This window comes from Ammodytes marinus (genome assembly GCF_949987685.1).
Source record: "Ammodytes marinus genome assembly, chromosome: 9".
In the NCBI taxonomy this organism is placed as follows: Eukaryota; Metazoa; Chordata; class Actinopteri; order Uranoscopiformes; family Ammodytidae; genus Ammodytes; species Ammodytes marinus.
Genome location: NC_137213.1, coordinates 26,188,856 through 26,215,552, shown reverse-complemented (window position 1 = coordinate 26,215,552; position 26,697 = coordinate 26,188,856). Strand labels below are relative to the sequence as shown.

Here is a 26,697-nt window from a genome sequence, read left to right as displayed (position 1 = left end):
TATGTATTTCATAAAGGTATGCTATATTTGTCTTGTAAAAACACTCCTTAGTATCACAGGCACTGTTTTAATATATTGCATCACATCTTCTTCTGTTAATGAAGACTTTAAAAAAAAAAAAAAAGAGAAAGTGTGTTTGACTGTGGGTGCGCGTGTGTGCGTGCGCAGCGAAGCAGATGCAGTCAGTGGGCTCGCGGTTCAGAGAGAGAGAGAGAGAGAGAGAGAGAGATAGAGACAGAGAGAGAGAGAGAGAGAGAGAGAGAGAGAGAGAGAGAGAGAGAGAGAGAGAGAGAGAGAGAGAGAGAGAGAGAGAGAGAGAGACATGCTGTGACAGTGGAGGAAGCACAATCCGCGTGCAGCCAGCGCGAGGCGAAGACCTCACAACCAAACAAGCTGTGAACCATGACTGGACGCAACACGGTAAGAAATGTTTCACCTTTATAACACACTGTATATGTATTTTTATGAGTTTTGAAAGTATAACATTTGAAAAAAGAATATATAATTGATGTTTTTGGTTGGTAGAAATACTTTTTTTTAATGCAAATGTTGTGTTTTTAGTGTTGATTTTGATCATCTCAAAATGTTTTTCTCCTTTGTCAATGAGCTTGATGGGGACACATTGAACAGTTTAAAGAAATATACATCAGTGTAAATGTTAACCAGCTGCCTGTTAGCACTCAAAGTGACTCCAGCTGAGACATGAGCCATTGTTTAGTGATTGCAGGATGTGCAGTAAACTCTTCACAAACCACTTACATGTCAAGAGTTGGTGATAAATGAGTAAAAAAAAAACTCCTTAAAATTGAAGAACATAGTTGGCCAATATGTTGTTTAGACATTTTTTACAATCAGGTCTAAATTTACCTCTCTGTCATTTATGGATTACACAATATTGTGTTATGATTGTGCAACAAGGATTTGAGGAAGGCAATTAATAGATATGTGCATGCTTCATACTGTAGTAAACTCTAACCCAAATGCTGGTTCCCTGTGATAGTCTCTCGATCTCCCCCCCTCTCTGTTGACTTATGGGACTCTTCCCTTTCCACTCTTCTGCAGTCGGCTGATTTATGTAATGTAGTTGGAATGAGAAGTGCTGCGCGGGGGGTTTGGAAATCTGGCTTTTTCTGGACGTCCAACAGATGAGGAGGGCTTGTTTTAATCATTAGTCTCCTGGTAGGCCTATCCCTGGCGTGGAGGTGGAGGTGGTGCTTGGGGGAATCATGGTTTATACATGCAGGCTATGGCCCGGTGCTCCCATGGCACACATTGTGTATTACAGTCAGTGCTGAATCACGACTATGTTATCATTTACCTCGTTCAAACTCATACATTTTGGCTTGTAAAAAGGGGCAATAAAACCAGATTTGTAGGACTCCGTAAAGCGAGGAATTACCCTAAATATGCCTTTGGGACGCTGATCAGATTGTTGATCAATACCAGCAGCGATCCTTTCACCAGATGCTTCAGATTGTTTGCACAAGTTCTCAGATGGAGAGCATTGGGGGTATAAAAGTGAGTGCCAACACTTGGTTCGAGCCCACCCCCCAAAAAAAATATTTGTTTGCCCTGGCACTAGTGAATGCTGCCTCGACTTCACACCGCGGGAAGGAAATAACAAAAGCGCAAAATTCACTGGATTTGGCTTTTTCCAAAATGTAAACAATAGTTTCAAGATACTTTATGGCATCACAAGTTAGAGCAGGAACCACAAAAACAGATGTTATTAATTATTTCTCATTCATTTAGTCACTAAAAACTTCAACAAAAAGATAGAAAACACTCTTTTTCTAAGGCACTCACATTATGATGCATGATCTCTCTTTGAAAACCGTCTGATGAGGCCCAACGCTCCCAAACAAGCGAAAAAGTTCACCTACTGCATGTTATGAAGGTTTATGACCTTGGAAATATTAGTTTAAGAAAAAGAAAACCTCACCTCAAGGTTTACATCCTTTTTTTCATGAGCTTTCAACACCTTTAATTGTTATCAACAAAGGCATATCAGCTTTGTTGGACCTGTGATTACCTCACCTGTCCTGTTTTTACGCACATTTCAAATTTACGATGTATACATTTTTAAGGAAACACAAGAAATTAGAGAGAGTTGAAAAACTTGTCCCTTTACTGCTTTATGTTGGCTTTCAGATCTCGGACTGCTCCTGGCAATTGACTATACATTCAACCTCTATGTGCATCAGACACAGCCTGCTTCAATTCAAAGTATTCATCTCTCCAGGAGTAAACTGGCCAGGATTTATCCATATTTAACCTGTTCCCGTTGCCACCAGGCCCCAGCCTCTATCATATGTTCTAGTCCTGTCCAATGTTGGTACAATGTTTGCCTTCTATTTTTGAGATGTTCTCTTTGGAATTCACATTAAGGAAATCAAGCATGACCCTGTAATTGCTATCTTTGGTGTAGCCCCAGATGAGGTGGCAGTATCTGTTTCCCAGCGTTAATACACAGCCTAGGCTCTGTAAATGGGCATGTCGTTAGCTACAGTGGGACACCTTTGTTTACATACTGTACCTGTTTATAGAGCCTAGTCTGTGTATTAAAAACTGTTATTTTTATTATTATTTTTTTTTTTAAGATATTCTTTGGCATTTTTATGCTTTATTGATAGTGTAGAGACAGAGTTGAAATGGGGCAGAGAGGGGAGTGACATGCAGAGAACGACCGCGGGCTGGAATCGAACCCGGGTCCGCTGCTGTCCGAGGCCCAATAGTGGGTACGCCCTACCAACTGAGCAAATTTTATTTTATTTTTTTTCAGCGCACACACAGTACAGACAGAAGGAAGCGGATTGTGCGGAGAAATTCACTGCTTTTGACAAAAAATTATTTTGTCACTGAAGTGTTAATTAAGATCTGTCAAACAACTCCTTTAACTCCCACCAAAACCAAGAAACACAAATGGCAGTTCAGTAAAAAGAACATATAGAAGAATAACGTTCCTCAATGTAGGAAAACATTAGACGTCCAAGAGTAACTGGATCTGTTTTGATGATGTAATGTTGTTACAAACTCCTCACACTATTTGCATAAATACAGCTGATGGAAACACCTGTTGACCCCAATTTGTGTTATGGACTTTTTCTCGTGGGGAATTTCAATTAAAGATTTTGAGTGTTATTCAGATGGACGCAACTTATTAACGCAAGTCCCTGGTGGCCAATAGAGGCCTTGTAAAGTGAAAAGCTCCCTTTCTAATGCCCCTTTAATGCTCATGTTGACATTACGTGGAACACGATGACCTAATGCATTTAATTTAGGGGGGTTCAAAGTCACTGAGAAACTCTGATCATATGGGACCTATTAGTGTTAGGCAAGAAGCAAATTAGCTTTCCTCTTACATAAATATTTGTTACCATGTCTTTATAAAGAAAACAGCCCCGCGGTTTGTATTTTGTCACATCCGATCTCCTGCTAGTTTCGACTTGCAGTTTTATGACAGCGCCGCCTGTGTGTTTGTGGCGTGCTGATGAAATGGTTCGTCACTTGTTTTTCTCAGCTGCCCTGAGTCCCCGCATACCGTTCACGGACATTAACAGTGATTGCCCCTACAAGCGAAAGCTCCATTTTTTTGGTTTGATTCAGGAAATGTTATTACTGGCTGGAAGGTGCGTGCTCTTTTGCAACACCCAAGGGTGACACAGCGGGGTAATAGGACCCGCTGCGAGTATCAGAGGTATAACTGTTTCAACATTGTATTCTGGTGTGTATTAACTGCAGGCCAGTGTCTTTTTAAATCATGTTTACTCTGCAAAATTATTCCAACTCCTAGAACTTTTTATTCTTCTAAGCGCAGTCCAGTGAATTAAGGGGAATTATGGAAAGCTTCAGTTGATACACGAAGGGTAGTTTATCTCTACATGACGATTATAAACTCCAGATTCTGGCTCGGGGTTATTGTCACAACACTCGAATAGAAAACAAATGTATAAAGGCATTGTGTGTGTGTGTGTGTGTGTGTGCGCGTGTGCGCGTGTGTGCGTGTGTGCGTGTGTGCGTGTGTGCGTGTGTGCGTGTGTGTGTGTGTGTGTGTGTGTGTGTGTGTGTGTGTGTGTGTGTGTGTGTGTGTGTGTGTGTGTGTGTGTGTGTGTGTGTGTGTGTGTGTGTGTGTGTGTGTGTGTGTGTGTGTGTGTGTGTGTGTGTGTGTGTGTGTGTGTGTGTGTGTGTGTGTGTGTGTGTGTGTGTGTGTGTGTGTGTGTGCGTGCGTGCGTGCGTGTGTGTGTGTGTGTATTAAGCCCCTGTGGTTTAGATTTGATTCCATAGTTAGTTGCAGGCAAACCCTATTTCTTCCTGCTTGAGTGATGTCATGAGTCAGTGTTGAACAGTGGAGGCAGAAGTTTTCAATCACTTAGTTAAAGTAGCAATTCATTAATTGAGGTCCTGCATTTGAAAGGACAAAAGGTCTATGTGGAAATTGTTGGTATGAAAAGTTAACATACTCATTGTTTAGCAAAAGTTGTCTTACTGGACCTGCACAGCCGTCACATAACTGTAGTTTAGAAAACACTACAATCAATTGTAGTATAGTATAGGAGTTGCACATATTGCTTAAGAATATGAACATAGGTAAAGCAAGTGAGTAAATGTCTTTTAGTTCATTGATACTGGTTATCAGCAAAATATACTGGCTTTTATTTTGAAAAACGAAAGCTATATAAAACAATACCTTTTTTTTCAGTTGGTCACAAAGCATTAGAAATTAAGTTTTTCAAATTCAAATTGTGTTTAACTTCTAAGCTTGATTTGAATATATGTTTGTGTTACTGATTGAAGTAATTGGTTAAGAATTCTCTGCTTTCAGTGTTGGTTGGCATGGGACTAAATGAAAACAAACTGAAGAAATCAAACATACTGAAATCACTTATGAAACAAGTATTTTTATTGTATCACTAATAGGACATACATCTGTTTTTAGTGAAAAGAATACATTTTTGATTGATCTTGATTCACGATTAAAAATATGTATACTACCATCCCTATTTCAGTGTGTTTCATATTACTGTCAAAGCTTTGCAGCTACAGCTAATGAGATTTTGTTCAATCTTATTTGAAAACAGTATTGATGATAGATTCATGGCTTTTGGAAGAAGCTGAAAACACAATATTTTATTCTGTATCATCGTATAAAGTTAATTTGACAAATTTGGTTGAGAAAAGCATCATAGGAGCATTATTAACATTCACTTGGAGTTGTCTGTCTACGTCCAATATTCCGACTCTTTCTGGTTTTCCACCAACTACTGAGGGAAATATCTGGCGCTTTGGCTGCTAAATGCTCCACTGTGTTCACCAGCTAGTCGCCAACTGTGTCTGTCTGCTTTTTGATGATGAGCAGGTAGCGTGCGGGTTGTTTTTTAAAGGTGCAGTGTGTAGAATTTATTGGCATTTTTTCAACAGCCTTACAAGTTTTTATATAGTCGTTTTTCGGAGATGCACCTGTTGGAAGACAAAGAAGAAGTACTATAGAATAAATAACTAAAAATATCTTCACTTCATTACTTGATATTGTGGAAAGACTTGAGGCAGTGGTGGATGATGCCATCTGTAGTAACTTGCTTCTTGTCCTTGAAGGCCACCGTAGCTGCTGTAAATTCTCCCTAAATCGTGGGTCTAGCAATCTAGAATCTCACCACTAGATGCCACTAAATATTCTGACATTGCACACATGCACCTCTCAGAGTTTTCTTCTTTGTTGCTGAAAACTGGGTGAAAGAGAACAATCATAGTCAGAAGTTGTGAGCTGCACGTTGTCAATTCATTCAACTTTAATATAACAAAGATATTACCCCCTGCAGACTGACAGTTTTGACAGTTATAATTCATACAACTGAGGGGTTTGTATTTCTTAAAATTTTTAAAAATTTGAGATGAATACACAAGGCTATTGTCAAGGATAACACAATGAACCTTATTAGTTCATTTCCCGTGAGGTCTTCGGTGGGGGGGTCGCAGTTGCAGCAGAGGTTTGATTGAATCAGTACAGAAGCAATAAACAATAGTACACTATACGTACATATTGTTCAATAAACCCAGCGAGTCAATACCAATAGTCCTGAAAAATTTGAATATTTTTAAAGCATATGTCTCGCTTAGGGTACAGTAACAGCCAGTAGCAACAAAATGTCCAAATGTTTTTGCTCGAGTTGGTGTCGGGAGCTCGATGTAGTTGAAATAAAGTTTCAATATTATTGCTGGGACCCTCCTTGAACTAACATACAAGCATAACAAGTATAGCAGTTAAATTAAAGAGAACTGTCAAGAGTAATGACGCCTCGCAGAATTAGTGAAGCAGACGTAGGCTACACACAGCTCTCCTCGTTTCATCCGCTCCCAGAGGAAAAAAAATCATTTACATTTAAAAAACATTATAATTCTGGTAAGTGCTGTTAAAAGGGTTCACAGCGAAATGTTTTCACTGATGCTCACACAGAACAGTGTTGGCTGGAGATGTTTTTTTGCAGGAAATAAACACGATTATACGATTTGAGGCAGGAATCATAAACTTCCCGGTTTCAACTTTCACTGTCCTATGAAGAAAGCTCTTGTTGTCACACTAATAGTTGACAGCTAAATCAAGGCATTGTATAGATTCAATATGTACAGCTTACAATATGTCAAACAAACTACTGTAGTCCTGGGGCCGTATTCACAAAACATTTTATCTTAGCGCTAAGAGTACTCCTAAGGAGCACTAAAAGTTCTTAGTAAGGAGTAATTTCTTAAAACCTATTCACAAAGCTGATAAGACCAACTTTTACTAAGGAATGGGAGGGACTCCTTAGCTAAGACTAGAGGGCGGTGTTGACCCTGTTGCTATGGATGATGTCATGTTCATACCTTCTATGCCCACAGTGATTGGCTGAGAGGGAATGAGAGCTAAGAGTGAATTTAAGATGGAAACACTGTGGGAGATATCCATATCGTGTCGCTGTATTAAAGTAAAGAGTTTTTATATACAATTAATGACAAGTGACACTGATTTAACATGAAACCAAGATACTGCAGGGTTTCCCACACATTTGTTCACAATTAACCTACAATAGCGCCACATAGGTCTATTCATTTTAAATTTTACAATGATTTGAATCGGAAAAATATCCTCATTGAACAGCTGCACGCCATGCACTCTCACTGTATTTCTCTCAATGGCGGACTATGCAGCAATAGTCAGACAGCAACAAACCAGGAAATTCACAATTTAGAAACAACAGCCGGCGAAATCGTAAAGAACATGCGGAAGGAAAAAGGCGAGACGCGCAACTATACAGTAGCGGATCTGTGGAACGGAGGAGATGCTGCGAAGCGCCACATATAGGCCTACTCTAGTAGGAAATTAAACCCAAACGTGACACCAACAGTAACTTTCAGTGCATCATAAACCCAAAGCAACTGGAGGAAAATTAACTTAATAAATATTTTTTTATAACAATATAATAAATATAAATGTGTCTATACTTTCTAAATATAGCTTTACTAAGATCATTAAACCCTTACAGCTATTAAAGGTACCTTTTATAAAGCTCACTAGCATTACATCTCTCCAAAACACCATCAAATGGTTGTCTGTGATTTACTCTTAGTGACTTAGGAGTCCTCTCGAGGACTCCTAGCTTTTCATAGATTTAGGAGCTAGTTTTAGCGCTAAAATGCTTTGTGAATTACACTTATCTTAAAAAGTTAGGAGTCCTAAAATTAGGAGTGAAACGCCCCTTATTTTTGAGAGTTACTCCTAAATCAGCACGTTAGGACCTACTCTTAGCCTTAAAATGTTTTGTGAATACGGCCCCTGATCAAGCATGAGGAAAAATTACATATTACTTCCTTTTTGTGTTGTAACTTTTAATTACTTTTAATGGCTATCCATCCATCCATCCATCCATCCATCCATCCATCCATCCATCCATCCATCCATCCATCCATCCATCCATCCATCCATCCATCCATTCATCCATCCATCCATCCATCCACGCAAGGTTAATTTTTTGTATCCACTGTAATGATTCGATCTGCTTAGGTTTGGTTTCACATTTAAGTTTTGCCCGTCTCCCGTCAGCAACCCCCCGCCCCCGCTCCTAAAGCTCCCCCTGTCAGAGCGTGGCTCATTTATCTTCTTTATGACTTGTGATAGCCGGCCAGGGCTTCCTGTAGTTCATACAAAAGTTTGAACAATCCAAAAAATGCTTTCACGCTGGACAAGAACGGAACCATGTTTTGGTTTAGTCCGGACCGAGACCACTTCTTTAGGCCAAACAAGACCAAACATCAAAGATGTGAAAGCCCCCTAATATTATTAACTGAGACATGTGAAATTTGCAAATAAAGCAATGGCCTGCCTGTCAGGGTTTATAGTTCCACTGTTCCCCTCACTGATACATTCCTGTCTGCTAGTTGCGTTAAAATAATTCTCCCACGGTGACATCATATAGAGTGTTGCATGAAGAGCTGGAAAGTGATGCTCCATGTTGTCCTGCCTGATCTATTGGAATGGGAAATTCTGATGTCTCACCAAAACATATGGGCTTTAATAAACCCACAAAGTACAAAACACAATTTATTTTCACACCAATAACACCACCAAAGGAGAATCTAATTTGGAGAGACACGTTGGAGTCAGTCGGTACCCACCACCGCACCAGCACACCACCAAACAGACTCAGGCCATGGCAGAAGAAGAGCTTTAGCAGACGTCTCGTGAGGCTGCTCCTATTTCAAGACGCTGGCCAGTCCATATAGAAGTTGTTGCTGCTGCTGCTGTATCTGGTTCACGGGCTCTGCTCTCTCACTGTCTTCTTGTGGTTTGGATCGAGCCACTGTCATTTCGCTGGAATTTCCTGCCATCTGCGCTCCGTCGGAGTTTCTCACAGACCCGCACACACGCACACACACACACACACACACACACACACTCACACACTCTCACACACACACACCTGCTTGTAAATGTTTTAGTTCTTCCAGGAGGAGAGGAGAGGACAGAGGGATAGGTAAGGCACTGATGGATGATGAAGGAGCCCACATTTTGGCTTCGGTTTATAAGCCAATGAAATCGTGCAAAATGTATTTATTTATTTTTACCTCTGGCACTCTTTTTATACGCAACTTTAGTTAGGTGAAATAGTGTTCACTATTTATTGACTTATTTTACTGACATTTATGTTGTTAGTTTGTGCATTTTATAGTTTGTAATGCCTGCTGACTGACTACGTGAGCTACTGGATAGCTGAATGTCCCCAAAGGGATGATTAAACTATCTATCTATCTATCTATCTATCTATCTATCTATCTATCTATCTATCTATCTATCTATCTATCTATCTATCTATCTATCTATCTATCTATCTATCTATCTATCTATCTATCTATCTATCTATCTATCTATCTATCTATCTATCTATCTATCTATCTATCTATCTATCTATCTATCTATCTATCTATCTATCTATCTATCTGTCTATCTGTCTATCTGTCTATCTGTCTATCTGTCTGTCTGTCTGTCTGTCTGTCTGTCTAAGTAATGGAACAAAACCTTACATTTAGTTTTTGTAAGAAAATGTGACTCGGTTAAGAGGGAATGATGACATAGCATATTTTAACAATGACCTAAGGAAATACCTGAAACATATTGCGGTTATTGCCTGCTATGCTCACACTCTCTATCCCACTCTCTAATGGGTATGATCACATCACTACATACCTGTGGTGGAGGACGTTTTAAGATCTTTTGCCTGAGTAATTGTACCAGAAAGAGAGGAAAAGCTGATTTGCTTTCTTGCCGAGAAAGTGTTTTTCAGTCTTTGTGTTAATTTAAGCTAACTTAACCGTTTGCTGTAACTTATAGTTTACCCCAAAGGCATGAGAGTGGTATCATTTACCTCAATTAATTCCCAGCACAAAAGCAACAAGTTTAATTGCCTAAAAATTTGAACTTCTCCTTTAAAGGTGGAGTATTTAAAAGGCTTGTTGTCAAAATCACTTTTTGTGTACTGAAAAATAAATCTGGTGTTAGGCTCTGTAAAAAGCCTAGGCTCTGTAAACTGGTATATATCAAAAGACCACACCAAAGCTAGCAATACCCATTTTTTTTTAATTTGCCCTTTGTATTTTTGAGTGGTTTATAACAATGCGTCATCATTTATAAGTTAAACGTTTAATCAACAACTTCTCTTGTGACTAAAGCTGACAAATAATACATGTGGTGGTGTAAAAAGTACAATATATTTCCCTTATGAAAAAAGTAATTGTACTGTACCTGAGTTAATGTACTTTTAGCTTCCTGATGAAAGCTTGTAACTACTAGTTCATAGAAAATGGAAAAGGACCATTCTTGTGTGCAGCTGCGCGAAGAGTTTAAGAAAGTCCCTCCTGTCCATCCAGTAAAAATAAACAGTGAGGGAAAACTGTGCTGTCAGCTTGGAGATACAGCTGATTGCACATTTCTAGAAGCGCGTATACGAACTGCACGCACAGATTCTGATCCAAAAACACTTTCTCAATTTTTGTCAGTGCGACATGAGACTGTGTTGTTCACCTGCTCCCAAGTTTACTTTGACCCAAATGCTCTCTTAAAATCTGGAAAGCTCTTTGGCTACGGTCACACCAAGAAGTAGCCTGCAGCAGTATTGGAAATTGCGAGTGTTACACATCAACGATACAAATCACTGATCAGAATCCAGTTCTATTGCCAAGTAGGTTTTTTTTTACACACAGGGAATTCGTCTTGGCATGTTGGTGCATAAAGAATAAAACATATGAGGAAAAAAGAAGAGTACTGCAAAGACAAAATATAAAGAAAATAGACGGAATTAGAAATGAACAGAGTATGAGTCTTTGGGACAATGTGATGACATTATTTACGTCTATAAATTCAGGAGTTCTAACCGATCCAATACTTAGTCACGCCAGATAGAATCACCAATATCAATAATATCATGTCTGATTTACCAAAAAAAAAAAGATATTCCCTTATCCGTCCCACTGCAGGGATCTGTCTGTCTGTCTGTCTCTGTCTATCTATCTATCTATCTATCTATCTATCTATCTATCTATCTATCTATCTATCTATCTATCTCTATCTCTATCTCTATCTCTATCTCTATCTCTATCTCTATCTCTATCTCTATCTCTATCTCTATCTCTATCTCTATCTCTATCTCTATCTCTATCTCTATCTCTATCTCTATCTCTATCTCTATCTCTAAATCTATATCTCAATCTCTATCTCTATCCCTATATCTGTCTGTCTGTCTGTCTGTCTGGCCATCTATCTAGCCATCTATCTATCTACCATTTTTCAAAAAGATAAAACTTGACAGCGGCATTAATACTTAAAACAAGGCTTAACATCTGTACTCTAGTAATTGATCCACCTATCCCTTTATGCATTATCCCTTTGGACAAGCTGTTGGGAGCCAGTGTTATGATGAGTTTCGTTCCCTTTCCATCTCAGCCTCTTCCAGCTGGAGTATCGATAGAACCAGGAATGGAAGAGTAATCACCTCCACTGTCGAGGTCTGGTGGTGGTTTTCAGCATTCCTCTCTCTTCATTTCTGAGCTGTGTTTCCACCGTCCTCAGTGGGTTTTTGTCACTTCTATACAAAGCCTCTTCTTTCAGCAAAGGCCTCAAAACTTAAGACATGACATAGTTGCGTTGGCGTTCGCCTTTGAATTTTTGTCACGGTGTTGGCGCGACTTCCTCATTAAGCTGATCACTCACTTGGATGGTGCGGGGATTTCTTCTGGGAATCTCTGGAAAAATGTGTCATCAGCACCTCAGCGTTTAAAAGACTTGGTGGCAGGAATGAGACTGAGCTGGCTTGTTCAACCTGCAGCCATGTATCACTAATCATTGACGGTAATGCTACTAGACCTGGGGGCGGTAGGAAGACCTAGAGAAAAGAGGGGCCGACCAGTAACCACAAGGTTACTGCTTTGATCCCCCGGCACCAACAATGTTAGATGTAAGACTAGCTGGTGGGTGGCTGGTTAAGTTAAGTAACTTTATTACTTCTTAAGTCAATGGTATTGCATCTACGGCGCCCACCATCTCTTCCAATGTGTCCTCGAGCAAGGCACCTAACCCCAAAACTGCTCCAAGGCCTCACTGTGGCTGACCCTCTCTGGAGAAATACGTGTGGTGTGGGAGGGGATGTGCGAAAAGACACATATCAATAACCTTGTGTGAATCTGCTTGTGTTAATTGACAATAAAGAACTTAACACAAAGTACACCTGGACATCGGCCTGACCTTACAGTCCACAGGTGTTCCAACACCTTGGCCATCATATTGTTTACCTTTGACTTCCTCAGCCTCACAGAGGTAATTATGTCTTTGTGCTAAAAATCTATGTGAGATTATTGCTGTGGTCAGACGATTGTATATAGGCATACAACTGGCAACAGATTGACGATACATTAAAAAAATAAAATAATCTTCAGCATTTTATCCTTTATTTTTACAGTCGTTAAGTGACATAGTTAAAATGGCGAGAGAGAGGAGGATGATATGAATACATTTGAGTCATTATTGTTTGCTTGACATGAGTTACTTTGTGTTAAAAAACAGTTGTTCACCTCCCATCAACAGTCGGTGTCTTTGTACAGCTCAGCAGCTTTCTGTTCAGGCCTCTTCCCTCAGTATAAATAAATGTCTCAGGTCGCTCCACCTCACCGTCCTCTTGTTTAACTTTCTCAGAGCCAGAGCAGTTAGACAGCTTGTATTGCTATGGGTTTTTATATAGCGGTCAAATAGCTGAAGAATTCACTCAGATGTTAAGAATATTAGTTTTTTCTACATTATAAAGTCCAGGATTTTTCCTTTTAAAGGGACACACTTTTCTGCGTGTCAGACCTAGTTTGACCTCACCAGTTTTAAACAGAAAGTCCAGCTGTTCGTCTCACAGCAGGCAGGACTGTACTCCTTACTCAGCAATGTGTTTGCCCTGAAGGGATATTTCTATTTTATGTTTTGCATTTATTAGATTCTTGACTGTGAAAGAGCTTTGCTTTTGAGTAAGATTAATGTGAGAAACTGGAGGTGAATAGAAAAAAAAGCTTTGTTTCATTTTTACAACATATTAATGTCTAAAGTTTTTATCGTACAGATTTTCGATACAGCCTTTTTTCATTTCGTAAATCAAAAATGACTATGTATAGGTCTTAGAAAAGCATTTTTGGCATGTGTTTAAGAAGAAAATCTATCATAAATCCGACAATGAAATACATAAGAACAAATCCTTCTGGTAGAAAATTCAGAACAGTGCTAAGAATGATTCTGGAAAGTTCAGTTGATGTAAGGGCTTTAGAAGTTGAGATTTTGTGGTTCAGACTCAAGAGTGTTGAAAAAAACTAAAGTTGAGAAAATGGCCGTTAAAGACGGTTGTATAGGAGAAAAATATACAGACGCAAACAGAAAAGGTTCAGTCAAATAAACACTTTAATTGACATGTCTTTGCCTGCCATGTCTCGCCCTAAGTGTATTTGCCCGAATGCCTTCTGACAAGTCTGTCTCGCCAAAAAAAAATTAAACAGAGATGATGGATTTCGGTGATTTTCGCACCAGTTTCTCTAGAAAAGTGTGTCTGTGTGAGAAACCTCAGCTGTGCCCTGTGGTAGCGGTGGATGAGTGAAAGCATCAGCACATCCATTACAGCCAGTGGATGTGGGTTACTGTGTTATGTGGAGAGAGGGAATCGTAGCATCGTTTAGGAGGTTATAGAGAGACCCTGGACGCTAATGTGGCTTCACACTTTTTCTGTTATAATCAAGTAGGCGATGAATGAAAAATTATCATATAATAATGACTGTTGTGTGGGGATGACTGTATTTTTGACAATACGTTACAATATATTTGCCACCTCCATGAAAACAAGAGGCCAAGTGAGGCCTATGGAATGGACAAAACTGATTTTAAATAATTATTTATCTAGATTGAAAGTCTGATTGTTGTTCCTGGGTGAACAAGTGAATAGTGGTTTTAAAGGTACAGTGTTGAATAAATGTGTATTTTGGCGTCATCTATTGGTGAATGTTCTAGATTGCAACGCTCCCTCGCTAACCCCTCCTGTTCGGAGGATCTACAGGAGCCGCAGTAGTTGCCTGGATTAGAGGCATTATATCTGCAAAGTTTCCCTGAAATGTTTGAACATGTGGTGGCTGTTGAAAGACACCTTTTTGTCTCTCAAAAACTACTTAAATCCTGTTACCTGTCCAGTGTTTGCCAGAAATAACTTTAGTCTTTCTGGAAATTTCCATAAGGTGTGAATGTGTGCAACTGTTAATAACGTAAAGCTGACGGCCGGAGAGAAAAAGTATGTGTTCTCTTTCAATTTCCTCTGGATAGCAAAAAAAGGTTAATAAGCAGAAAGTAGAGTAAATTATGATTTACTGGCGCCCAAATAGCCCAGAAAATTGGTTTCACAGGATTAATTTATTTGAAAAGTGGAGTCGCTGAGACACAAATTATTTAGAGAAGTGTAAACTCTGCTCCTCCAGCCAACTCGCTCTGGTCTCTAGTGTCCTTTATAAAAAAACACAAACGACAGTTGTGAAACTGGTTACGTAATGTTTTCTTAAATGGTCGGCCAGCAACATTTATGAGATTTTTGTTCTCTTGCTAACACATTGTCCTAACCTGAAATATACGGCACCTGAGGGTATTTCTACCCGCACAAAAGAAGGACCCGTGTAATTTTTTTAATCCGGGAACTGAGATTTACAAGTTTAATTTTCCTTCTCAAACACATAAAGTCTTGTATGACTAATATGAAAATAAGAATAGGATGTCAGGATTGCAAATCAGTGCTCTACCTGGCAACAGTCAGTGATCCTATTATTGGCAGTGATCTGATCTCTGTGCTTAAGAGAACTTACCAAACTAGCTGAACATGCACAGTAGTAGTTTTACACTGCATATGTACATGCAGTATATACTAAATGTAAACCAAAACACAAAAGATTATGAAATCCATGCGAAAACACACATCGGTTTCTACATCTTTCATGTTTATTTGCATGGACCAGTGCCCTTCCCTAGATTTAAAACACAAAGTCCAAAAAGCTCAAGTGTATTGCATGCTAGATGTTACTTAAACCCATTTAAAGGTCTTCATTCAAACATATAAAATTGGTCTTTTATCTGTTTTTTATTACTTATAAGGAACACATGCATTCAACAAAAATGATGTCTCATTTGATAAATACCACAATTTGTCACGGAGCATTAAAGCCTCATTGTTTTATTGTTGTTTTTTTTGGGGGGGGGGCAGTGGAACAAGCTCGAAACACAACAATGACATATTGTCACGTAGTATCGTTATGTTGCCATGAGCGACCATTAGTGTCGCTATGAAGGCACGGGTAGCAGTTAGTAGTCACCAGCTGCTCTGTGGTAACAGACTGACAATCATTTTCCACTGTTGGTATCCATAACAATTTCTCTGACTTGTAAACATTTAGCTGTAAGTATTAAGAAGTCAAATAAATGAATAATAAATTAAGATTTTCTCGAGAGAGGGGTTGATAACTGTAATTATCTGCTTTGTACAGATATTGTATATGTGCATAATATCAGTGTTGGATTCCTCTGTGTACATAGAGTTTACATAGATACATGGTGACAGGATCTAACATATTCCAGGATTCAGCGTTTATTCATGAGTCGGGGTAACTGTTGATCCGCTCTGACGCCTCCATAACGCCATCGAGGATTATATAGGAAACACGGGATTAGGAAACTGAATTATGTCTGTTTATATCCACATCTTTCGTTTCAACAGGGATCTTCACCCCCCTCCCCACCCCCCACACACCCCCATGTTTCAGCTGAAACCGAAAAAAGCACAAAAAAAAAGTTTGTAATTCAAGAACCGAAGTGCTTATTGTTGAGACAAGTACACATTTGCTTGTCCTGAAATGCCACAGCTGTGTTTAGCTAACCTCAGCAAGTGAGTCTTTAAGAGTCACCACATGAGATGTGTGTATGCTATTTTATGTAGTTTGCAAATGCTCAGTTGAGGCTTTGTGGGACCCTTTTCTTAGTTTTACTGTCTTGACTCTTCTTTCTGGACCAAGACCAAGGCCGTTTGTGAACAGACACTGCCATAAAAAAAAGTGGTTTTGCTATATTTGCTGCTGGATTTCACTCCGCTGGTGTTATGGCAGAGAAGTTTATGAGTCCTGGTTGGATGCCAAAAAAAAACAATTTAAGATCATATATCATATTTATTCTTTTATTGTCATGAATCTTAATGTTCGATGTGAATTCTCTCAGTCTGCCCTCACTGTGAAATGCAAAAGTTAGTAAAACTCAAAATCTCAAGGTAACTCTATTCACTAGATTTATGAGTTTTGAAGCCAACTGAACTCATACGTTTTACTGCCTACACTTGAGCCAACTAAATAAAGATAATTATATCAATAATATGTAATGAGAATGTATCTTTCATATGTATAAAACATTTTAAGTTCTACATACTAAGATTTTCAGACAATAACTGTCGTGCCAAATAACTCTGTCATACAAGAAAACAAACAAAACCAAGTCGGTCGAAAATGTTTATTCAACCATCAAACAGTGTTAAAACGGACTAAAAAAAGTTGGACAACTTTCACTTTTTGGAATTCTTAGTATGTGGAACTCAAAACTAAAAGTCACATTACATTTGACTGATAAGTTTTCTCAACAAAATATTACTATTTGGCCGAAATGTAGGAGTTTAAGGTGGACTCAAAAAACTAATGAAGAAAGTTGCCTTGAGATATTTGAGTTTTACTAACCTGTTCATTTCTATACTGCTCAAAACTCTAATATTTGTTTCAGCTCTCAGGGCCAATGGGTACTTTACTGCAATTATAATATTTCAAACATAGTGAACCACTTCTCCTTCACAAGTGTCATTAATCTTGTTCACACACAGACACATCACAGCCTCTCTAATTAAGATTTAACTGCGGTTCCCATGACTGGTCTGCTACAGAAGGGGGGGGGGGGACTCCAACTCTTTACGGGAAGCATCATAAAATCTGTAAACCAGGCTTTACCAGGAAACGATGGGCATGAACCTACACTTAGTGACTACTTCCTTGGTCTGCTAATATAACTACAGAAGAGTGAACTTACTCATCATCTTAGCTGTGCTCGTAAAATAAGCATCAGCCTGAATATGTTTTTTTCCTAAAACGCCATTGAATCTTTCCGATGAGTAATTACAACATGGCGGGGATCCTGTTTGTAAATTAGATCATCAATATCTGGCAGATGGCAGAGAACAGTGGGAATCAAGTCCAGTCCAATAAACACTCAAGCGCTATTGCACAGTGGAGCTACTGTTTATATGTGACGGGGGTGTGTGTGTGTGTGGGGGGGCTTCTGTACGACCCACCATTTTTCCAGTTTGCATCACTACGCTAGTGGAGAGATTTGGTCCATTTCTCCTGCTCTCTTAACAAGCATCTGGCCTGGGTTCCAGGCGATCGGCTGCCACACAACGCCTGGCTGTTTGCTGGGAGGGTGGCCTGGCCTTAATGTCTGCAGTAATGAATCAGGACTGAATGTTACGGCCCCTCAAAGGAAACCAAATATACACGTCGCTGCAGCGTCGCATTCGGAGCTGCTTGATTGAAGCCTGCTGACAAGGCTGTTTGTTTAGGTTTGACCTCATCTGGGACGTTTCTCTGCTGCATTGACGTTCTATTGCTCCATTTGTTGTTGTTGTCAACCATTAGACGCAGAGATGACGATGGCTGGGATTAAGGGAACGACATTGAGACACATTTTTTGGATTAAATGTTTTAAGCGTTTGAATGGCAAAGCAATTCATCATACCAACTGATTAATAGCTTTTGCAACATCACAATAAACAAATCCAGAGAGAGTTTAGCTGATGTGAGTTCACAACAGGGGAGGGATGCATCAAGTATATTTTCTATAGCAGTGTTAGCACATTAAAGTTGATTTAGAGTCTTTTGTGGCTTTGAAGGAAGCTGAGTAAAGCCTAAAGGTGATGTCACTTTTTAGTTGGAACTGATGACTACAAATCTGTAAATGGAAAAAAATATTTAAGGGCGTAGAGTTGGAAACAGTTGATCTTAGCAGTCCTGTGCAGCCTTATCTTTGCTTGTGGCTACATTAGCCGACCCCTAGGTTGCAAAACACTGAACTAAACAAACTGTATATAAAGTAGTTAAAACCAGCTCCACATCAATCAACATAATGCTCATTCACATGATCAGTCAATGATCTGCACAACAACAACCTTTCATTTTCTGCTGATAATTGATTGAGGATTTTGAATGGAGTACTTTTTATATTTTGCTTTCGTGCATTAACTAAAGTAAAGGATCTGGATCTGCTTCCAGCAGTGTTTGACAAAAGGCTCTGACGTGATGATATGTTAAAGAAAATGTTTTGTATTTCATATTTTATTGTCTGACTCATTTGGGTTTGGTTTGTGTCTCCCACAGTGCATGACAGATGACTGACCAAGCAGCATTTTGGAACAAATGACAGAAGAATCCACACGCTAAACGGGGGTTTGAATGAAAAAAAGATGCCAGCATCTGAAAATAAACCCCTAATTTGATTACAATTGAGAATTGAAAGATGCTGGGGAGGATTTTTAAAACTCCAATGGATTCCTGAAGTTACGAATCATCATCATCATCATCTAAGATTTTCCTGAAGGGATCTGTTGGGTGGAAGTCAGTGGGGGCGGGGGCCGGAATGTGGCCCCCCGATCTCGGACCTCCAGACCTTCTGACTCTACCTGGTTTTGGAAGTGTTTTCGAGGATGCCGAGGACCTTCAAGCGCCGCCATCTTGTAATGGCTTCTCTCAGTCATCCATGCACTCGTCCGGTCTCGGTGTGTGCTGTCTTCCCAGGACTTCCATGTCTCTTTCCTCACTGGGCCGTGACCTCACTTCCTTGCTCAGCTGTAAGAACGCTGGATCCCACATAGAGAAAGCAATGGAGGACTTTGCCACCACGGGGCACACAGATCTTAAAACCAACACCCAGGGGTTTAGCTGTTACCCCCAGCCCTCCCTGCCTGTGTCCTACATGCTCACAAACTGTGCCACATCGCCACCGTTTGGATCTCCCCCATCTTCTATCTCCTCTTCATCCTCATCTTCATCTTTATTTTACGCCTCTCCGTTGCCTCAGTCTGATATAACCGGTGGCAACAAAACTCCTCACCAACAGCAGAAGATTCCGGAAGACTATCAATCAATCAAGCAAGAGCCCACGGATGACTTCTCGCCGTGTAAAAGGGAACCGTTTCAAATCAACACCCACCAACAGGGGGAGCTGTTCCACGTGGGCCAAGCAATCCAAGGCCACGACGGTCAAGAAAGCACCGCGCTTCACTTCCAGAGGCTTAACGGACCCGCGGTGGGTAAGACGGGCGCAGGAGACCCCCAGCAAGACCAGCCGTGCCACTGGATCGACTGCAGTGCGGCGTACGGCAGCCAGGAGGAGCTGGTGAGGCACATCGAGAAGGTGCACATCGACCAGCGCAAAGGGGAGGAGTTCTCCTGCTTCTGGGCCGGCTGCGTGCGGCGACACAAGCCCTTCAACGCTCGCTACAAGCTGCTCATCCACATGAGGGTCCACTCCGGAGAGAAGCCCAATAAATGCATGGTGAGTCGATCGCAATAAACTGATTGGTCATTTTATCAGCAATTCACATGTTAAATCAAGCCATACTTGGGAGCTAGCAAAGCTCTTTGGGACAGCAGGCGCTGTTGTCATAAAAACACGACCGCTTTTGTCCAGAGGTGCCGCTAGAATCAAAACTGAAAAATCTTCTTCGTAGTCACCTCAAAATGGAGGTTCTACTTTAAATATAACAATCCGAGAAATCCTTGGATTCTTTCAAAAGCTGTCATTGTCTCGTGTTTTTCTCCGTTTTGTTTTTTGTTTTTCTCCTTGGGTTTTGTGTATTTGTGTAAAGGCCCTTCGAGGGTTGGAAATTGCTAAATAGCTTGGGCCATTAATGCTGTGGTATGTGGCGGTGGTCCATGCCATATATATATTTTCCTAGAAGAAAAACATTTTGCAATGATCTTCAACAGTCCATTACCAATATCTTCACCAGGAGACCCTTAATTCAATGGAGTCATCACAATGCCTGTTCAATGTTTTTAAATGTATGTATGACAAATTACACCAGAATAATTCATTGGTTATAAAAGCATTTATAAACGTTATTCGAGGTTTTTATCTATTCATTGATGGATTAATTCACTTTCTTATAGAGTATAAATCCGTCCTCTCTTCTTCAATGTAAGTACGCTGGAAGCTTTCTAGGTCCACCCCAGATGAAATGTAACATCAACGTAAGTTTAAACGTGATTGTCGACTATTCATTGATGATTTATCCAAGATATGCAAGAATCAAACTTCACCGCAACTGTTGCAACCATTTTTTTAGCCACTTTAAAAAAAGTCTCTCATCCTTTCCAACTCGACGCTGCGTTCCAATGGGCCGTTTGAGAGGATTAACTTGGTCTGAGAGGCTTGAACCTGCCGACAGTTCGTCTGGACTTGTTCTCAGACTGACGATGATCAAGAGTCTGTTTCACACACACACACACACACACAAACACAGAGAGATGATCAAACCCTTTCCTCTCCGCGACAGGTTTCCCTTACTCATGCATGCCTAAGGCAGAAACGTGGCAGGGTTGAATGAATGGGGGATGTGTTTAAAAAATGCATTTAAAAATCCCAACTGATCACCTTCTGCTTATTCTGACATAAGCTTTGAATTTATAGAGGAAGCAGGAAGAAGTTTTAATGTTGAGTAGTGTAATAAACTGATAAAGCATTCATTCCTATATGGACCACAGAGAAACCTCTTCGCTGCCTTTCACCTCCTCTGAAACATGGAGGCTGTCATTAGGGCTTTTGGTTTGTTTCACCTGTGGTTACAACAGAAGAGTATTACGGCCACTTTGATAAAAATGACCAAATGTGAAAATAAAGTGGATAAACAACTTTGTGATTTGAAGTAGAAAGGCCGAGAATATACTCGGCAGTTCAAGACTGTGGTAAAGTTGGAAAGATATCGACTGATTCATTCTCCCGGGATAAATAAGTCATAAGAAAAAAAAAAGTTTTAACATTGTTCTCTATGTGCAGCGGGGCTGTGAGACAAGAGCACAGTGACCGTCTACAAATGGCAACTCCGAAGCGAAAAACATTTCAACATTTTGCTTCTGAGTTATTGATCCTTGATCCTTGGAATTTGCAAATATCTGTCCATCTCTTGAACTGTCGAGTTTAATCTCGACATTTTGACTTTCTCCTGGAAGTCCATAATGAAAAAAAAAAAAGGTTACCGTACGTACAGTAAGAGCATTTGGGGTTGAAGACTACAATTCCCGGAATTCAAAATTCTAAACAAGCAACTGGGGTATCAGTCTAGAGTGAGTAAGAGAAAACTCTTTTCATTTTGCCTGAGCAACCTGTCTTCTGCTGGCTGTTAAAAAGCACAGCGCACTATAAAACTTCTAATGACAGAATGCAATAAAAGAACATTTTGAAATATTCAAGACACTTGTCCAGGATAAGAACAGAAACCAGACCACGTTAAGTCTGAGAAGAGACAGAGACAGTGTATTTTTTAATTTATATTTTTTTGCACTGACCATCATAACAGTGGCCTTTGAGTCTCGGCGTAGCGTCACCTCTATCATGAGGCACTTTCTGAAACACAAGTGTTGTGGCTTGAACACGTGTCCCATGATGACCTTCAGTTCGCTGCCAAATCCCTGTCATTGCGAATGAGTAACTCCCTCCGTTGAATCCCCATAGACTCCACTGCTGTCATCGGCCAGGGACGCCCAGTTAATAATTAATTCAGAATTTTTCACTCCGGGACACGCTTCCTACTTAAGCGAATTAGTTCATTTAAAATGACCTAATCTGCTGCCCCGCTTGTAAATGTATTCATATGGAGAGTTGCCCGCAAAACAGATTAATAAAAAAATTAAATCAACATCAACGCAAAAACAAAAGTCACACTTGAACTCCGCAAGTAACGTCATTTTCTTAATTTTCATAAAGCGTTTAGGCCAACGCATTTAAATTAAGTCCTCCCTAGTGCAGCAATGGAAAGGGGAATGTAACATGAATGTAGTCAGTGTTTGTTAATGAATTCAGACGTATTTATCAGCTCATAATGTCCAGTCTCATATATAGACAGGTGTTATTCAGGCTGTAAACGCCGGCTCCCAAAGCATTTTTAAACCCACCGTGGTAGATTCATTGCTCATGATATAGGATGCGTTCACATGAAGGTACATTTAAAGGATCAGTTTTGGTGGAATTCAATGTTTTTCTTACAGTTTGAAAAGACCAAAACCAAACATTATCGGTGAAACAAGTATTGTCTTCGTAGCCAAACCTGAGTTATCTCTTTTTTTATACACTAAACTGTTTTTTTGTTGGCATTTTCACCTTTATCGGACAGGTTCAAAGCTTATAGTCAGCCAGGAAACAAACCTGCAGTTATGGGGGTTACGTATGCTATCCACTAAGAGACCAAGGTGCTCCAAACCTTGTATATTTTATTTCTCTGTGCAATATAACTCAAGTGTGGATTCAATTATTGCCATAGGAACGAAGGAGGAACTTAAGCAGACAAAACTGACAGCGGTAGAAAGTCTTGGTTGTAGGACAGATCAACAACATGTAAGGTGTGTTGACTACATCACTGTTGTACATTTTCCTGTAGTTGAAATTTTTAATGTCGAAAATTAAGGAACATTTTATTCTTTACAAAGATAAAGTATAAAACAGAAGAAAAACTAGCAAATCCTTTGTGACAGGTGCAAAGGACAGGGCAGAGTAAAGCCCAAAAGTAAAGCAGATTCCTGCACACTGTCTTGCTTGCAAAAAAAGTGTAATTGTTGAAACACGGTACATTGACAAGGAAGACTGGGCAGGCATTAAGTTTTTCTTTCTTTCAAAAATCTCAAACTGAAGCGTTTAAGAGAAGTTTGTCCTCAAAACTCAGTACACATGAAGCTGCAACAAGTTAACATCTAATATGCAACATGTTATGTCCTAAATTTCCCCGTGACTTGAAGAGTCTTAATCCATAATCTATGTGTGCAAATATCCATAAATGTACGTTCTCATGCGACGCTGGGCTGCATTTGTTATGCTTTTTCCATTACATTTTTTTTTCTTTTGTTTGTTTTTGTTTTTGTCGTGGCATTTTTAAAAGCCTTGGATTAATGAATGGCCATGATGTAGTGTTTTTTTATGAACATTCTCATTAAACTAAATGAGGTGACTGACATTTACGGACTCATTAGCGAATTCTAATAAAAAACCCTTGGAATGAATCTAAGGTAGAAAAAAAACTGTTCCCATATTTCCCTCTGGGTTAGTTTAAAAAAGGATGGAGGACTTTCTTCTTAAATTTAAGTATAGGAATCCGAGCATGGATCGCGTTGGAAGGTTTGCAAAGCAGAAACAAATCCATACCAGAAAAAATAAAAAAAAATGTAGTATCTCAAAAATATATGGGGCATTAATCTTATTTAGAGGTCACGTTATCCTGTAATGATTTCCCTACATTTTATGTCTTTGCCATTTCTCTTTATTGTTAAATTACACTTATTTTCATCTTAATGATTGGTGGGTATATTGGATGATTTTTAGTTTGATCCAAAATGCATTGGATAAATATAGAACGTTTTTATTGGGGAAATAAATGTTTGAAATCCTCCCATGGTATCGTTTAAATGTTTTCTTAACTCCCTGTTCGTGCTACAGGTTTTTTTTTAATCAAATTTTCTAAAATATTTCCACTTAAACTTTGACTGGCGTGATAGAAATGAAAACATTTGTCGTTTTAAGGCTGTGGGGCTTTGAGATTGAATTACTGTAAAGTTACAAAGATTTGGTTCACGGGCTGCAGTGTGTTGCTTGCTCACTCTGATATTCAACTTCTTGTCTGGTCCGAGTCCAACAAAAAGGCTTTTAACAGAACCTACCACAGCTGTGTGTGTGTGTGTGTGTGTGTGTGTGTGTGTGTGTGTGTGTGTGTGTGTGTGTGTGTGTGTGTGTGTGTGTGTGTGTGTGTGTGTGTGTGTGTGTGTGTGTGTGTGTGTGTGTGTGTGTGTGTGTGTGTGTGTGTGTGTGTGTGTGTGTGTGTGTGTGTGTGTGTGCGCGCGTTCGTGTTTGTCCATGTCTTGTGGTCATGTTCCAATTTGCTATTTGGCAAAGGGCTATTACCTGAACTTTATGGTTTAATGACCATTAATGTATGTTTTAGTTATTTATTTCAGATCACACTTAAACATCTCTGAATTCTATTGAGAACATGTAATTTGATTGCGTTTTAGTTATATGCCATCATACAGAACTTACAGTTAGCCTACTGAATATATTAGTTTAGGATTTGAATAAAGAGAAAAGAGTTATGTATGTACCCGAATCCCCTTAGTAAAAACTAGGGATGTACACTCACCGGCCACTTTATTAGGTACACCTGTTCAATGGCTTATAAAAACAAAAAGCTTATCAGCCAATCACATGGCAGCAATTTAATGCATTTATGCATTTAGACGTGGTCAAGACAATGTACTGAAGTCAAACCAAACATCCGAATGTGGAAGAAAGGGGGTTTAGGTGACTTTGAACATGGCATGGTTGATGGTACACAGCAGGATGGATCCATACTTTCATGTTGTTTATGCCAAATTCTGAACCTGCCATCTGAATGTCGCAACTGAAATCGAGACTCATCACACCAGGCATGATTTTTCAATCTTCTATTGTCCAATATTGGTGATCCTTTGAGAATTGTAGCCTAATTTTCCTGTTATTAGCTGACAGGAGTGGCACCCGGTGGGGTCTTCTGTTGCTGTAGCCCATCTGCTTCAAGGTTGGTCGTGTTTTGCGTTCAGAGATGGTATTCTGCATACCCTTGTTAACGAGTGGTTATTTGAGTTACTGTTGCCTTTTTATCATCTCGAACTAGTATGCCCATCCTCCACTGACCTCTGACTTCAACAAGGCATTTTACGTCCACACAATTGCCGCTCACTGGATATTTTTTCTTTTTCGGACCATTCTCTGTAAATCCTATGGTTTAGACTGAAAATCCCAGTAAATCAGCAGTTTCTGAAATACTCATACGAGCCCTCCTGGCACCCTCAACATTGCCATGTTCAAAGTCACTTAAAACCCCTTTCTTCCCCATTCTGTTGCTCGGTTTCAACCTCAATAAGTTGTCCCGTCCAGGTTTACATGCCTAAATGCATTGAGTTTCTGCCATGTGATTGGCTGATAAGTTATACAGTATCTCACAAAAGTGAGTACACCCCTCACATTTCTTCAAATATTTCTTTATATCTTTCCATGGGACAACACTGAATAAATGACACTTTGATACAATGTAAAGTAGTCAGTGTACAGCTTGTATAACAGTGTAAATTTACTGTCCCCTCAAAATAACTCGACACACAGCCATTAATGTCTAAACTGCTGGCAACAAAAGTGAGTACACCCCTTAGAAAAAATTTACAAATTGGGCCCAAAGTGTAAATATTTTGTGTGGCCACCATTATTTTCCAGCACTGCCTTAACCCTCTTGGGCATGGAGTTCACTAGAGCTTCACAGGTTGCAACTGGAACCCTCTTCCACCCATTTATGACAGCGTCACAGAGCTGGTGGATATTAAAGACCTTGCGCTCCTCCACCTTCCGTTTGAGGATGCCCCAAAGATGCTCAATAGGGTTTAGGTCTGGAGACATGCTTGGCCAGGCCATAACCTTTACCCTCAGCTTTTTTAGCAAGCCACTGGTCGTCTTGGAGGTGTGTTTGGGGTCGTTATCATGTTGCAATACCACCCTGCGGCCCAGTTTACGAAGGTTGAGTGCACATGGTCAGTGTCGTACACAGAGGTTGGCTTTGGAAAATAGACGTATTAGTGCTGCCAGCATTGCTGAAGGGCTTGAAGGGGTGGGGGGTCAAGCTGTCAGTGCTCAGACCATACGCCGCACTCTGCATCATACTGGTCTGCATGGCTGTCATACCAGAAGGAAGCCTATTCTACAGATGATGCACAAGAAACCCCACAAAAAGTTTGCTGAAGACAAACAGACTACGGACATGGATTACTGCAACCATGTCCTGTGGTCTGATGAGACCAAAATACATTTATTTGGTTCAGATGGTGTTAAGAGTGTGGAGCGGCAACCAGGTGAGGAGTACAAAGACAAGTGTGTCTTGCTTAGAGTCAAGCATGGTGGTTGGAGTGTCATGGTCTGGAGCTGCATGAGTGCTGCCAGCACTGGGGATCTACAGTTCATTGAATTCTAACATGTACTGTGACATACTGAAGCAGAGCATGATCCCCTCCCTTCATAAACTGGGCCGCAGGGCAGTACTGCAACATGATAACGACCCCAAACACCCCTCCGAACGACCACTGGCTTGCTAAAGAAGCTGAGGGTAAAGGTTATGGACTGGCCAAGCATGTCTCCAGTCTTAAACCCTATTGAGCATCTTTGGGGCATCCTAAAACGGGAGATGGAGGAGCGCAAGGACTCTAATATCCACCAGCTCCTTGATGTCGTCATGAATGGGTAGAAGAGGGTTCCAGTTGCAACCTGTGAAGCTCTAGTGAACTACATGCCCAAGAGGGTTAAGGCAGTGC

The 26,697-nt window shown here is 40.0% G+C and overlaps 1 protein-coding gene across 1 annotated transcript in view; it reads left to right on the top strand.

The window, feature by feature from the left end:
- The first annotated feature begins 286 nt into the window (after positions 1-286).
- Positions 287-26,697, top strand: part of glis1a (GLIS family zinc finger 1a) — a 48,962-nt gene continuing 22,551 nt past the window's right edge. The window contains exons 1-2 of the mRNA XM_080034888.1: positions 287-420; positions 18,481-19,657. Of these exons, the coding sequence (XP_079891014.1) occupies positions 18,740-19,657 (918 nt within the window). The 5' untranslated portion in view covers positions 287-420; positions 18,481-18,739. The remainder of the gene's footprint in view (positions 421-18,480; positions 19,658-26,697) is intronic.